General features: G+C 45.1%; 1 protein-coding gene across 1 annotated transcript; it reads left to right on the top strand.

Moving 5' to 3' along the window:
- The first annotated feature begins 4,713 nt into the window (after positions 1–4,713).
- LOC121304955 (galectin-4-like) lies at positions 4,714–12,257 on the top strand. Its single transcript, XM_041236407.1, has 11 exons — positions 4,714–4,840; positions 5,192–5,280; positions 5,809–6,013; positions 6,500–6,622; positions 7,239–7,280; positions 7,930–7,965; positions 8,423–8,458; positions 8,849–8,878; positions 9,949–10,037; positions 10,940–11,105; positions 11,731–12,257. The coding sequence occupies exons 1-11, from the start codon at positions 4,796–4,798 to the stop codon at positions 11,875–11,877; spliced, it is 1,008 nt and encodes a 335-aa protein (XP_041092341.1). The 5' UTR covers positions 4,714–4,795; the 3' UTR covers positions 11,878–12,257.
- Positions 12,258–13,839: the final 1,582 nt, after the last annotated feature.

Raw genomic sequence — 13,839 nt, 5'->3', positions numbered from 1 at the left:
AAGCATAGGGAAGCATTGTAAAGCACAGAGAAGTCTGGTAAAGCATAGGGAAGCATTGTAAAGCATAGAGAGGTCTGGTAAAGCATAGGGAAGCATTGTAAAGCATAGAGAGGTCTGGTAAAGCATAGGGAAGCATTGTAAAGCATAGAAAAAATGCAAGGGTTAGGAAATCTGGTAACCAAAAAAGAAAATGTTAAAAAAAAAAAAAGTCAATAAACCCAGTATAGTAAACCAGTAGATAAATAGGAAGTGATATTGTTTTGAACTATGATGTGCCTTATCTCAACAAGCCTGGTAGGTTGGCCAGGAGCTTTGATGTCATGCAGCAGAAAGCTAGGAAGCTTCAGGCTTCATTAATGTTTCTCTTGTGTTTTAATACAGTGTGTGCTTCAATCACTCCAAGTACTTCTGAGTCCTGCTTATCCAGTGCTGAGCTGTATTATCTAATCCTGCTTTCAGCTGGCTTTGAGTTTAGCTTGATTTTGTACACACGCACGCACACCTGATTGCAAACACCATGCAGCAGCAAGGGGATAATAGAAAGCTAATGTAATTATAATGATAATACTAGGGCCCCCTAAGCCTGACAGGTGCTTATGAGTTTTACTAAATTAAAAAGTTTTCTTAACTTCCATAAAGTGCTAAGTTATCGGATTTCTGCGCTGCCATCGTCGTTGTATTCTATATAGAGATATCTGACATGACCTGGGGGGGGGCAAACCCCCCCTCACTGCCTTCTCCGCTAACAAACCCCAGCTGCCAAATGAAAATTGTACGCTTGCTTTCGTGTCGCTTGTTGGAAGGTTTTTTTTGTTAGTTTTTTTTTCCTTTCTCGCTTCTTGTTGCCATCCGGGCATCTGCAAGTAAGAGTCTAAACTACTTTCTTTGTATCTTTTATTTTAATTTAATTTAATTCAGTTTTCTTTTGACTGTTTATATGAAGAGAGGAGTTTTTGAGTTGAATTTCCCTCCCCCTCAAACCTCAAGCTGGGAGTGCTTTGAATCATTGAATAGCACTGAATGAACATTATTAATGATACCATAGTGTTATCCAAGTAAACCCATGAGCGCGCATATATATATATATATATATACATACACAGCAAACAATAATTATCAAGCGCATTCAAGTCTTGAGACTGTCATTTTACAAAGATGATGAAAAAAAAACACGATGGCAGTTTATTTTAAATCAGAAGTTGATTATTGATTATTGATTATTGTGTTATTCTTTTGTTGTTCTTGTTCATTCTTTTCTTTCTCTTTTATTTATTGATCACCGACGGCAATAACTGTCCTGTTCTGTAACTGGTTTTGACTTATTGCTTCGGTCACCCATTGTCCTTGCAATAATAATAATAATAATAATAATAATAATACATTCAATTAAAGCATATGTTTTCAGGGAGTTGTATTGGTGTCGCTCGCTTCACTTCTGCAAGAAGACAAACCATGTCAGTTAGCTTCAAATAAAACCGTTTAAGCATTGCTGTAAAGAAAAAACTGTTGTGTTTTTTTTTTTGTCTTTGTCCTTTTGTTCATCTTGAACAGGACTCAGGTCACAGGGATTACAATCAGTGAGCAAGCAGTGAGTCAGCGAGCCAGTCAATCAGCCAGTGAGTCAGTCAGAGAGTCAGTCAGCCAGTTCCCGGTTGAAAAAGGAAGCTGGCTGAAGCCCACTGAATCTTCAGGTCTCCTGAGTCCTGAGGGGAAAAGCAGCTCAGCATTGCAAACTGGGAGAAATTTTATCCTAATAACAGATAAAAAGAAGTGAGTAAACTATCCTTCTAGGTGTTCATGGAACACACTTCTCTCTCCAGCGATCTCGCTCCTTCAGTCATTACAATAGCGAAACAATGATCAGCCATTGGATTGGGATTCCGACGGCTCCTGTAACTACCACGGAGCCGCGTCAAGCCAGAACCTCAGCCACGGGCCGGGCATCACGGAGCCACAGTGAGAATGACGTGTTGTAGGGGCAGTGACTGTGAGAAGGGCGTGTTGGAGGGGCAGTGAGAAGGGCGTGTCGGAGGGGCAGTGACAGTGAGAAGGGCATGTCAGAGGGGCAGTGACAGTGAGAAGGGCGTGTCGGAGGGGCAGTGACAGTGAGAAGGGCGTGTCGGAGGGGCAGTGAGAAGGGCGTGTCGGAGGGGCAGTGACAGTGAGAAGGGCGTGTCGGAGGGGCAGTGACAGTGAGAAGGGCGTGTCGGAGGGGCAGTGACAGTGAGAAGGGCGTGTCAGAGGGGCAGTGACAGTGAGAAGGGCGTGTCGGAGGGGCAGTGAGAAGGGCGTGTCGGAGGGGCAGTGACAGTGAGAAGGGCGTGTCGGAGGGGCAGTGACAGTGGGAAGGGCGTGTCAGAGGGGCAGTGACAGTGAGAAGGGCGTGTCGGAGGGGCAGTGACAGTGAGAAGGGCGTGTCGGAGGGGCAGTGACAGTGAGAAGGGCGTGTCGGAGGGGCAGTGACAGTGAGAAGGGCGTGTCGGAGGGGCAGTGACAGTGAGAAGGGCGTGTCGGAGGGGCAGTGAGAAGGGCGTGTCGGAGGGGCAGTGACAGTGAGAAGGGCTTCTTAGCATTTTAGCTGGGGTTGCTACAGGACACCACATGCACAAGGACAGTTCAGCCTTTTCAAGTCATGCTGTCAATAATCCCTGCACGAAAAATTAAGAGCGCTGCATTCCTGGCTTCTCCACACACCGCCCCTGCATTGCCACACAGCTTTTATTTATCTGACTTTTTTTAAAAGCTGTTTCCTCATGTGTTCAGTATTTCTTTTGCTGCAGTTAACCCTTAGACGTTCTTATCGCATGATGTGGGGAAAAGGTTTTTGGTTCTGTTATCGCTGGTTCCATGGCTTTCTGTGCTGACCTGTGTATTTGTGGAAGGAGTATTTCGTATTGAGGGAACACACCCTGCCCTCCACCCCCACGCCCCCCTCCAGGACAATGCTTTACAGGGTGTGCCTTCTCCCCTTGCAAGTTTCAAATAAAATATCTAAACTGCTGTGATTAGGACTGAGGGATGTTTTAGGGATAATCTTATCACAACTGTTTGAAGTTGTTTATAAGACTTTCCCAAACAAGAAAAGGTTAAAAGCTTTGTGAATTTGGGCAGCTTTGCTGAGTGCGCTTTGCCTCCCTCCCTCTCTCTCTTCTTTCCGCCCTTCTCGCTCCCTCTCTCCTCCTCTGTGCTGATAAAACTGTTTCTCGCCCTCTTGGCAAACACATTAAGCCTGGGTGTGATCTGTTTCCTGCAGCGAATTTAAAGCAGTTTGTACACCCATTATAAAAATGTAGCTTAATTAATTGGCACAGTGAGTTTTCCAGTGGTTTATACTATGCATCTACCATACTATGTTGTTTTTTTTAATGGTCAATGGTGTTTACCCTGGGTTTCTCCCCAGTTTGGAATGCCCAATTGTTATTTGTGTCCCAGTTCTCCGCTGCAACCCCCCACCTCGGGCGACTCGGGGAAACGGAGGCTGGAACACGCGTCCTCCGAAACGTGCTCCTGCCAATCGGCACTGTGGATCCACAGCGAGGCCACCAGACCCATCGTGCTGGAGAACAACACAGATCTGAATGACTCCACTGCAGACCCTTGGGGGGCGCTGGTGTGCGGTGAACCATGGATTCCCCTGCCGACCCAAGCCCTCCCTACCCGGGCGGCACTAGACCAATTGTGTGCCACCCCCTACGAACCCCCAATCATGGTCGGCAATGACATTTGAACCTGCGTCCTCACTCCACGCGGCGCGCCTTTACTGGACGCGCCACTCGGGACCCCCCTTCCCTATTCTTTACCATGCAGTCACCATACTATATTACACTTTGCCGTGCTTTTTCTGTGGGACACTTATAAGGGTTAGTTTACCATGGTTTGTTTTTAAATTTCATTATAAAGCAGACAGTTGTAATAAAGCATAGGGAAGCACTGTAAAGCACAGAGAGGTCTGGTAAAGCATAGGGAAGCATCATAAAGGACAGAGAGGTCTGGTAAATCATAGGGAAGCATTGTAAAGCACAGAGAGGTCTGGTAAAGCATAGGGAAGCATTGTAAAGCACAGAGAGGTGTGGTAAAGCATAGGGAAGCATTGTAAAGCACAGAGAGGTGTGGTAAAGCATAGGGAAGCATTGTAAAGCCCAGAGAGGTGTGGTAAAGCATAGGGAAGCATTGAAAAGCACAGAGAGGTGTCGTAAAGCATATTCAAAAAACAAACCAGGGTAAACAAACCCTTATAAACGCGTCCCACAGGAAAAGCACGGCAAAATGTAATACAGCAAAGTGAAAGAGTAGTAAAGCATATTAATAAACATGTCAAACCAGGGTCAACTAAATTCACAGTGTAATCATGAGGGGAAAACAAAAAAGCACTTTGGTCAACTTTTCTAAAGATAATAAGAGTTAAGATTTTAAAAAATAATTAAAAAAAATTAAAAAGCCTATTAAATAGCAAACAGGTTTAAAAAGGCTTTGTGCTGTAACTATAGCAACGGTACCTGCAGCAACTGGCCACATCCTCAACCAGCTAGCGACCGAGTTACGCACCCACCCCCCCTCCCGCCCCCCCGGTAGCCAGGGGCCCCTCCCAGACTCTGGGGCTATAAGAGCTGGCCCGCAGTGTTGCAGCAATGGCCACACCTCAACAAGCTTGCGCACAGAGTTAAGCACCCACCAGTTACGCGACCCTACCTCCTCCGAACCTGGCCAAGCCAGGGGCCCCTCCCAGACTCTGGGGCTATAAGAGCTGGCCCGCAGTGTGTCTGACTCACCTGTCCTGTCTTCACCTGGATTCAACATGAATTTCGTTCCTCCTCCAGGATACCAGCCCATCTACAACCCTGTGAGTACCATCGCTGAGAGAATTGTTGTGCAGGCGTCTCTCCGCCTTGAAAGCTCAAAGTCAAAATGTTTATGACACATAGATGTTTTTCATTGACATTTCTTGACATTGTTTTATATTGGGGGCATATGAGGCTATCATGCATTATTGTAAGTTTTCTGTGAAGTATCTGGAAAACTATATAAAGGGGCGGAGTGCAGTTTAATATATTAACAACATTATTCAGCAGGTTTCATTCGACTTTATGAAGCAAAATTAGTTCATTCTATATAGAGGGGGGGGGGTGCAAAACTCTGGAGCAGAGCTGTATGTTTGAAGCTGTTCTTCCCTCCTCCCCTCCCCTCTCCACAGACCGTTCCATACATCGGACCCATCTATGGCAATCTGCGACCCGGAATGTCTGTGTATATCCACGGAGAAATCCCGCACGAAATCACCAGGTAAAAAAACACAAACCAATCAGAAAAGCAACCCCCCACCCCCCCCAAAAAACCCCTCTTATCTTTATTTCCTATTATTGTTTCTGATGTGCAATATTGACTTATCGGGCAGCTGAATCCATTAGCGCTGATAACGTTATCTTGCCTTCTCACTTAATATCTTTGAACTTTGAGTTGTTGTTGACACCTTCGTCACAGTTTACCAAAGGTGCATGCTGGTTGAGCACGTGTGTCGACCAAATCCGTTCGTTAATGTGTTGATTTCAAAACAAGAACAGCTGCCCTTCCCTCGCCTTTACAATCGAGTGCCAGTCAACGGCGATCAACTTCCGCCTGTGCGACTGTTTTAAAAGTTTCGTTCTCCGAAGATAAAGACATCCAGTCTGCGTTAACGGTGATGCAGTGACGTTCCGCTCTCATCCTCTACGTCCCCCCCCCCCCCCCCCCTTAAAGGACACACCAGTCTGCGTTAACGGTGCTTGCAGTGCGTTCCGACTCACCTCTACGGCCCCCCCCCCCCCCCCCCAGGTTTCAAGTGAACCTGCAGTGCGGAAACTACGAGGGCTGTGATGTGGCCCTTCACTTCAACCCGCGCTTCGACGGCTGGGACAAGGTGGTATTCAACGCCTTCCAGAACGGGAGCTGGGAGAGGGAGGAGAAGAAGAGAGAGATGCCATTCAGGAAGGGGGAGACCTTCGAGCTGATCATCATCGTGAACCAGGAGGGGTACCAGGTGAGGGGAGAGGGGAGAGGAGAGACAGGGGAGATAGGGGAGACAGGGGAGAGGAGACGGGAGATGAGAGAGGGGAGAGGGGAGACGGGAGAGGAGAGAGGGGAGACAGGAGAGGAGAGAGGGGAGACGGGAGATGGGAGAGGAGAGAGGGGAGACAGGGGAGAGGAGAGAGGGGAGACGGGAGAGGAAAGATGGGAGACGGGAGAGGAGAAACAGGGGAGACAGGGAAGGGGAGTTAGGGGAGCGAGGAGACAAGGGATAGCGGAGAGAGGGGAGACAGGGAAGGGGAGATAGGGTAGCGAGGGGAGAGGGGTGAGAGGAGAGACAGGGCAGAGGGGGGAGAGGAGAGGGGAGATAGGGGAGACAGCATGGAGAGGGGGAGAAGGGAGAGGGGAGTCAGGGGAGGGAGAGATTTGAGCTGCCAGGTAATGAGTGAGAGGAGGCGGTGGAGCTGCCCCTGTTAACCCCTCCCTGTCCTCTCCTCAGATCAATGTGAATGGACGGGAGTTCCACCTGTTCCAGCACCGCATGCCCTGCGAGCGAGTCGACACGCTGGAGATCGGGGGTGACGTCATCATCCAGACCCTCAACGTCATCGGGGGGGCCGTGGTGAGTCACACATCATCCAGATCCTCAACGTCATCGGGGGGGCCGTGGTGAGTCACACATCATCCAGACCCTCAACGTCATCGGGGGAGCCGCGATGAGTCACACGGCAGGGGAGCAGGGAAATCACGGACCCGCTCAGATAAAAACACAGCATTCCACAACTTAACTATTGCATTAACTATGAACTGTGTTATTAGTGTAGCTAGCTAGATAGACAGACAGACAGACAGACATAGAAAGATGGATAGGTAGATAGATAGATAAGTAGATAGGTAGATAGACAGACAGACAGACATAGAAAGATGGATAGGTAGACAGATAGATAGATAGATAGGTAGACAGACAGACAGACAGACAGACAGATAGATAGATAGATAGATAGATAGATAGATAGATAGATAGATAGACAGACAGACAGACAGACAGACAGACAGACAGACATATATAGATAGACAGACAGACAGACAGACAGACAGAGATAGACAGACAGACAGACAGACAGACAGACAGACAGACAGACAGACAGATAGATAGATAGATAGATAGATAGATAGATAGATAGATAGATAGACAGACAGATATTTTAGGTTCATGTTCTCTTGTGTTTTCCTCTCAGCTTCAAGGTGGTATGCCAGGTTATGGAGGAGGATTCATGCCGGTGAGTTTGGACTGATCCTTTGGGTCACCGCGGTGCAGTACTGACTGGTGCCTTTGAGAACAATGCTTACTATAATAACTCATTATTATGATAATAATAACAATAATATTTATTTTACAAAGCACCTTTCATGACAAGTCATCACAAAGTGCTGTACATAAGAACACAAATCAAAACAGCCAATGAAAAAATAGCAAACGTTAAATCCATTAACAAAACCAAGCCAATTTAAACAAAGGTGAGATTTAAAAATGCCCACGAATTCAGAGTCACTGAGACTTTGGTTCACTCTCTGCGTCACTTGCCTCTCCCACTTCATTCCTGTGTTCTAACTGTTTTCTATGTGCTGTAATTCTCCTGTATGTCTCTCTGTTTGATCCATTTCTGGTTTCGCTATGAGTTTAGTATTAAGACACACCTGAGCTTGTTAGCTAGACACGCTGGGGCTGATCAAGCTGGTAGTAAAACCTGGACTGGATCACACTGCTATGCAATAGGAGTCTTAGTCTCATCCCTGGACATTCTAGCAAACACGACTTGAAATGTATTACTTGCCAAAATGTCTGTATTTATGAAAGATTGTATGAAAGGGGGTGTTTCAGTGTGCTGTAATTTTAACACCTGTGTCTCTTTCGTGTTTCTCTCGAAGCAACAAGGTGGAGGGATGCCAGTATATGGGGGACCGGTGAGTATCACACAGGAAACACGCCCTACACACACACTGCCCTCTGCTGGTGGGGGAGGTACTGCAGGGAGGGTTAAAACCAGACGTATAGTCATCACATACACACACATTGACAAAGACACACACAGACACACACACACACACACACACATTGACAAAGACACACACACACATTGACAAAGACACACACAGACACACACCCACTGACAAAGAAACACACACACACACACACATTGACAAAGACACACACAGACACACACACACACACACACACATTGACAAAGACACACACACACACACACATTGACAAAGACACACACAGACACACACACACACACCCACTGACAAAGACACACACACACACACACACACACACACACACACACACACACACACACACACACAAACCGGTAAGGCTTTAGGATGGATTGTAATTTGTTTTCATGTATTTCTGCAGGGAGGGATGGAGGGATATCCAGGAGGGAATCTACCAGTGAGTCAATCAATCAACCAATCAACCAATCAATCAATCAATCAACCAACCAATTAATCAACCAACCAATCAATCAATTCCTTTATTTAAAAAGGAGTGAAAAAAACCCCAAAACAGCTGATGTCGCAAAAGTCTATCGGAAGCCATACTAGCAGCACGGTGCTTCTTGTTAGATTTCCAAATTTCACATTTTTTTCAGTTTCTTTTTTTCCTTTAACTGAAAACTGTGTAATTCGTCATGTTAATTTGTCAGAGCGACACTACAGTAGCTGACTTGTTTGTTGAAATTGAGCACGAAGCCACAACAAGGACTTCATTTCTAAACATCCTGTGTGTGTTACATATTTATGTATTTATGTATTAATGTATTTCATTTGTTTTTCGTTTCAGATCATGGGAGGGCCAGCTGTCTATAACCCAGTAAGTAGACTAAACACCCTCTCTGTTACTGCTAGTATTTGAGGCTGTAATCCTATTAATAGTGTGTGCGAGCCTATGAACAACTTCGAGGACATCAAACATGCTGACCTAGAATGCTTTATTATATATGGAGAGCTGTAATCGACCGAACACACAAACATTGTAAAGCTGGAGAAATGCATTTTAACAAACATTCATCATAAAGCTGAAGCATGTTTTTTTAATTTATGTTTTCCTTTGTGGTGTTGTCCCTAAATAAGTGTCCACCCCAGCCTCGCTGACAGCTAGAAATCTTGAGTTTGTTTAGAATTCTGACTGGGTGATGATGTCACTGCCCTGGCCTGTAATTCATTAACGGTCAGTGACATCATAGCCTCGTTCCACACAATCGCGTATTTTTTATAGAATTATATACACCAAGTTAAGACCAGAACCGGCACGTGTAAACAGGTATATGTACATACAAAACTAATAACAAAAGTAGTTTTTTTATTAAGAACGAAAGTAGCATGTGTTAGCTCTTGCATGTGTCACTCGGTACAGCACTGAACCCAAACGCAGCTGCTCGAAATGTTTCTGCCGAGGCACTGTGGCTAACTTCAAGATGAAATCTGTCCTACTGGTATTTTCCCTGGCTAGTATACCTGACTTTTGTGGCTAGTATACATGCATAGAATATTGTAAAGACCCCTGGTGTTGAGGCTCAAAGCAGGAGACGGAGATGGGATGCAGGTGCTAACAAAACGACTTTATTAATTAAACAGCGTTCGTGTTTTGGGTCAGGACCACACCACAAAAACAATTATTAATTCCTCCTGTCTGTATCTTAAAAACTCACTTCCTTTCTGTCTCGCTCACTCTATTCCACACACAGGCTTTGGCTCTATCATTCCCCTCACACACAGAGAAGAGAACGGGCCACTACTCTCATGGGGGGGGGGGGCGTCTAGGTAACATGGCTCACACCCCACACTACCGAAACTAGTGGTATGGTCCCTCCCCGGAAAAATATACATATATATATGCATAATGATAAATTTAGGATTTCATGGAAAACTGTACTTCTCCAGGTTGTTCCCTACTTCAATATGATCCCAGGAGGTCTGACTTCCAAGAGGACTATAATTATTCGAGGGATGGTCCTGCCAGGAGGCAACAGGTAAGAATGCCGAACACACGGGCGCTCGAAACAGGAGTCTGGGGACGAGAGAGGGCACGGAGAGTCGGCACCACAGTGCAAGTCTCTCTGCAGTCGGTCTAGATAGAAGCGATTCAGCACGCATTGGTTGAATGTTGCTTTGATATTCAGTCTCCTTTTTGAGACCGTTCAGCTAATGCCATGTACGTGTTTAGTTTAGCTCTTAAAGGTTAATTTACTATGTTTCTTTTTTATTTTAAATATGCTTTACCAGACCGTTCTCTGCTTTACAATGCTTCCCTATGCTTTACCAGACCTTTCTGTGCTTTACAATGCTTCCCTATGCTTTACCAGACCTCTCTGTGCTTTACAATGCTTCTCTATGCTTTACCAGACCTCTCTGTGCTTTACAATGCTTCCCTATGCTTTACCAGACCTCTCTGTGCTTTACAATGCTTCCCTATGCTTTACCAGACCTCTCTGTGCTTTACAATGCTTCCCTATGCTTTTCCAGACCTCTCTGTGCTTTACAATGCTTCCCTATGCTTTACCACACCTCTCTGTGCTTTACAATGCTTGCCTATGCTTTACCAGACCTCTCTGTGCTTTACAATGCTTCCCTATGCTTTACCACACCTCTCTGTGCTTTACAATGCTTCCCTATGCTTTACCAGACCTCTCTGTGCTTTACAATGCTTCCCTATGCTTTACCACACCTCTCTGTGCTTTACAATGCTTCCCTATGCTTTACCAGACCTCTCTGTGCTTTACAATGCTTGCCTATGCTTTACCACACCTCTCTGTGCTTTACAATGCTTCCCTATGCTTTACCACACCTCTCTGTGCTTTACAATGCTTGCCTATGCTGTATTAAAGAAGGAAGACCTCTGGGTCTCTATGCTGACGGTCTCTCCTGGCTGCAGGTTCAATATTAACTTCATGGTGGGCTACTCGCGTGACATCGTGTTCCATCTGAACCCGCGGATCTCGGAGAACATCGTTGTGCGGAACAGCTTCATCGGGGGCAGCTGGGGGCAGGAGGAGAGGGAGCTCGAGTTTAACCCCTTCCAGGCAGGACAGTACTTTGATGTGAGTACAGCAACCTCTCTGTTCATCCATTACTACGAGACGATAGAAACACAGTGCGCTCAACGACAAGCATTTCCGCTGGCAGCCTTTCGCAGCGCCTTCAACAGGAACACCAAAAAGAAACTTCAGAAATGCTTGGGATTTTGAATTTATTGAGTTTCTTGTATTGTTTCTATTGGGGGACACTGAGAAAGACTTCTAGTGGGAAGCATGTGTCAGTGGATTTGCAAGGTACTTTTAGTGTTTGTATTACAGAGTGGACACGGTGAAGCTCACCTCTCTCTCTCTCTCTCTCTCTCTCTCTCTCTCTCTCAGATCTCAGTCCGCTGTGTTTGTATTACAGAGTGGACACAGTGAAGCTCACCTCTCTCTCTCTCTCTCTCTCTCTCTCAGATCTCAGTCCGCTGTGTTTGTATTACAGAGTGGACACGGTGAAGCTCACCTCTCTCTCTCTCTCTCTCTCAGATCTCAGTCCACTGTGTTTGTATTAGAGAGTGGACACGGTGAAGCTCACCTCTCTCTCTCTCTCTCTCGCTGTGTCTCTCAGATCTCAGTCCGCTGCATTTGAATTGTAGAGTGAACACGGTGAAGCTCACCTCTCTCTCTCTCTCGCTCTGTCTCTCAGATCTCAGTTCGCTGTGGTAACCAGCGTTTCAAGGTGTTTGTGAACGGTCAGCACCTGTGCAACTTCAACCACAGGTTCATGGAGTTCCAGCAGGTGGACACCATCGAGGTGCAAGGAGACGTGCAGCTGTCCTACGTCCAGTTTTAATAACCCCAGTCCCCAGGCCTCCCATCTCTGACCCTCCCCTTAGAAAAGTTTCCCACAGTAAAAGCACAGCAAAGTGTACTACAGCCCAGTGAAAGCATAGGCAAGCATTGTAAAGAACAGAGAGGTCTGGTAAAGCATAGGGAAGCATTGTATTATGTTGGGGATATAGAGGATATTATGTGGATTCCAGTGTAAGCAACCCAAGCACTGATCAAAACCACAGCCCTCAAAATAACAGAAGCGCTCCGTGAAGAATAATCTGCACAGCGCCACCTTGCGTTCCGTTTGGGCTTCTCTCCAAATGTGTGCCCCCCCCCCCCCCAAAGAGATGGGAGTTCTTTTAAAAGATGTTTAAATAAAATCTGCCCCAATTTAAATAAAAATACAGTCCTCCATGCAATCTGTCAAAATGCCAGTGTGTGTGTGCGTCTGTTTCTCTGTCCGTTTATTTGAGTTTGCTTGGCGCGGGAGAGATGTTGGGTAAAAGAAATGCAAACATTTGTATTTTTCAGGTTTTTTGAAAAGCTTTATTCAAAAGAAGTTTTCGTGTATTTACATATATATATATATATATATATTACACACACACACACACAACAAAGGTGCACACCCTGAGTGTTACATATGCATGCAGCAGACAAACACTGACACACACGCGTGCGCTTATAAACAAACACCCTGTCCACACACACACACACACACTTCTGTTCACAATTCATAAAGCGTGGAAAACAACTACAGTCAACAACAATAAAGAAGTATATTCTCTTCTGTGATCAGATATACAAATTGCAAGAACAAAAAAAAATAAATGCATTAGTTTGCAAAGGCACTTGAAAAGTTACTAATTAGAAAGGCTCTAGATCTTAAAGGCACAGCACCTCTTTGTTTTAATCTACTGGTTAATCCCAGTCTGAGAAAAAAAATCTGCGTACCTATTTCAAGCACAAAGCTAACTGGGTAACCCTTTACATGAAGTGTCTCTCATTACTGTGTATTTATATAGTAGCTACTTAGTAAATACATGTGTGCTCACACATGACTACAATGTTATCAAGCATAGTTACAGTGTACTTAGATGTGAACATTAGAAACCTAACCCTTAACATTGTAGTGATAGTAAAAGATCTACTATGAAAATACACAGCAATTACAAGACAATGTAAAGTGTTACTGCTACCTGGCTATTACCTTGTGATGCGACATTCATATTCATATATATATTATTTAAACATTTATACATTTGAAGAAAAAAAACATTAACACTGTGCTTTTAATCATTCGTTTTTTTCTTTTAAATTGTTAAGCTCAAGAGAGACAAAAGAAAAAAAAAAAGGCGCTTTGCAAGCTTCCTAGGCTCATGTATCGTGTGTCTGGCAGTGATAAAGCGAATAATTCTCCGGCCGCAGGCACAGAAAGATGAGCCAGCCTAAAGCTGAACTGCATGCTTTCGAACACATGAAACCTTCTCTTAGAGCCTGTGACAGGGTGAGGAGTGAAGTTCGGCCTCCAGACAGATGGAGGCGCTACTGAGACTAACTTTTGTGCCCTCCTCAAGATGGAACTGACCTTACGGCTCGAGAGATGGCCATCTTAATAAGGGCAGCCACACCTCAATCCTCATCACCTGATTAAAAACAATAAAAAAAAAAAACTTTTGGCCACGACTCTTGCAGAAATTTCTATGGTTCTGATGTGTTGTTTTATTTATTTATTTAAGTACCTTTATTCCAAAAAAACCCTCAGGCTTTATATGACTGGAAAAGTCTGAAAACCCTGAATTTTGTTTCAAAAGTATTTGTACTGGCAAACTGGCGGTCTGTACTGGGAGCCTGTAAAGGGAACTGTACTGGTTTTCTGGGACATTACTGATAAGTGGGTGTGAACTGTAGGGATGGAATTACGAATCCTACTGCACAGCAGTGTCACCCAGTCCAGGTTTTACTACCAGCTTGATCAGCC

The sequence above is a fragment of the Polyodon spathula genome, chromosome 40 (genome assembly GCF_017654505.1).
Source record: "Polyodon spathula isolate WHYD16114869_AA chromosome 40, ASM1765450v1, whole genome shotgun sequence".
NCBI classification, from domain to species: Eukaryota; Metazoa; Chordata; class Actinopteri; order Acipenseriformes; family Polyodontidae; genus Polyodon; species Polyodon spathula.
The sequence above is the reverse complement of the archived record's forward strand: the minus strand, read 5'-3'. Positions and strand labels throughout refer to the sequence as shown.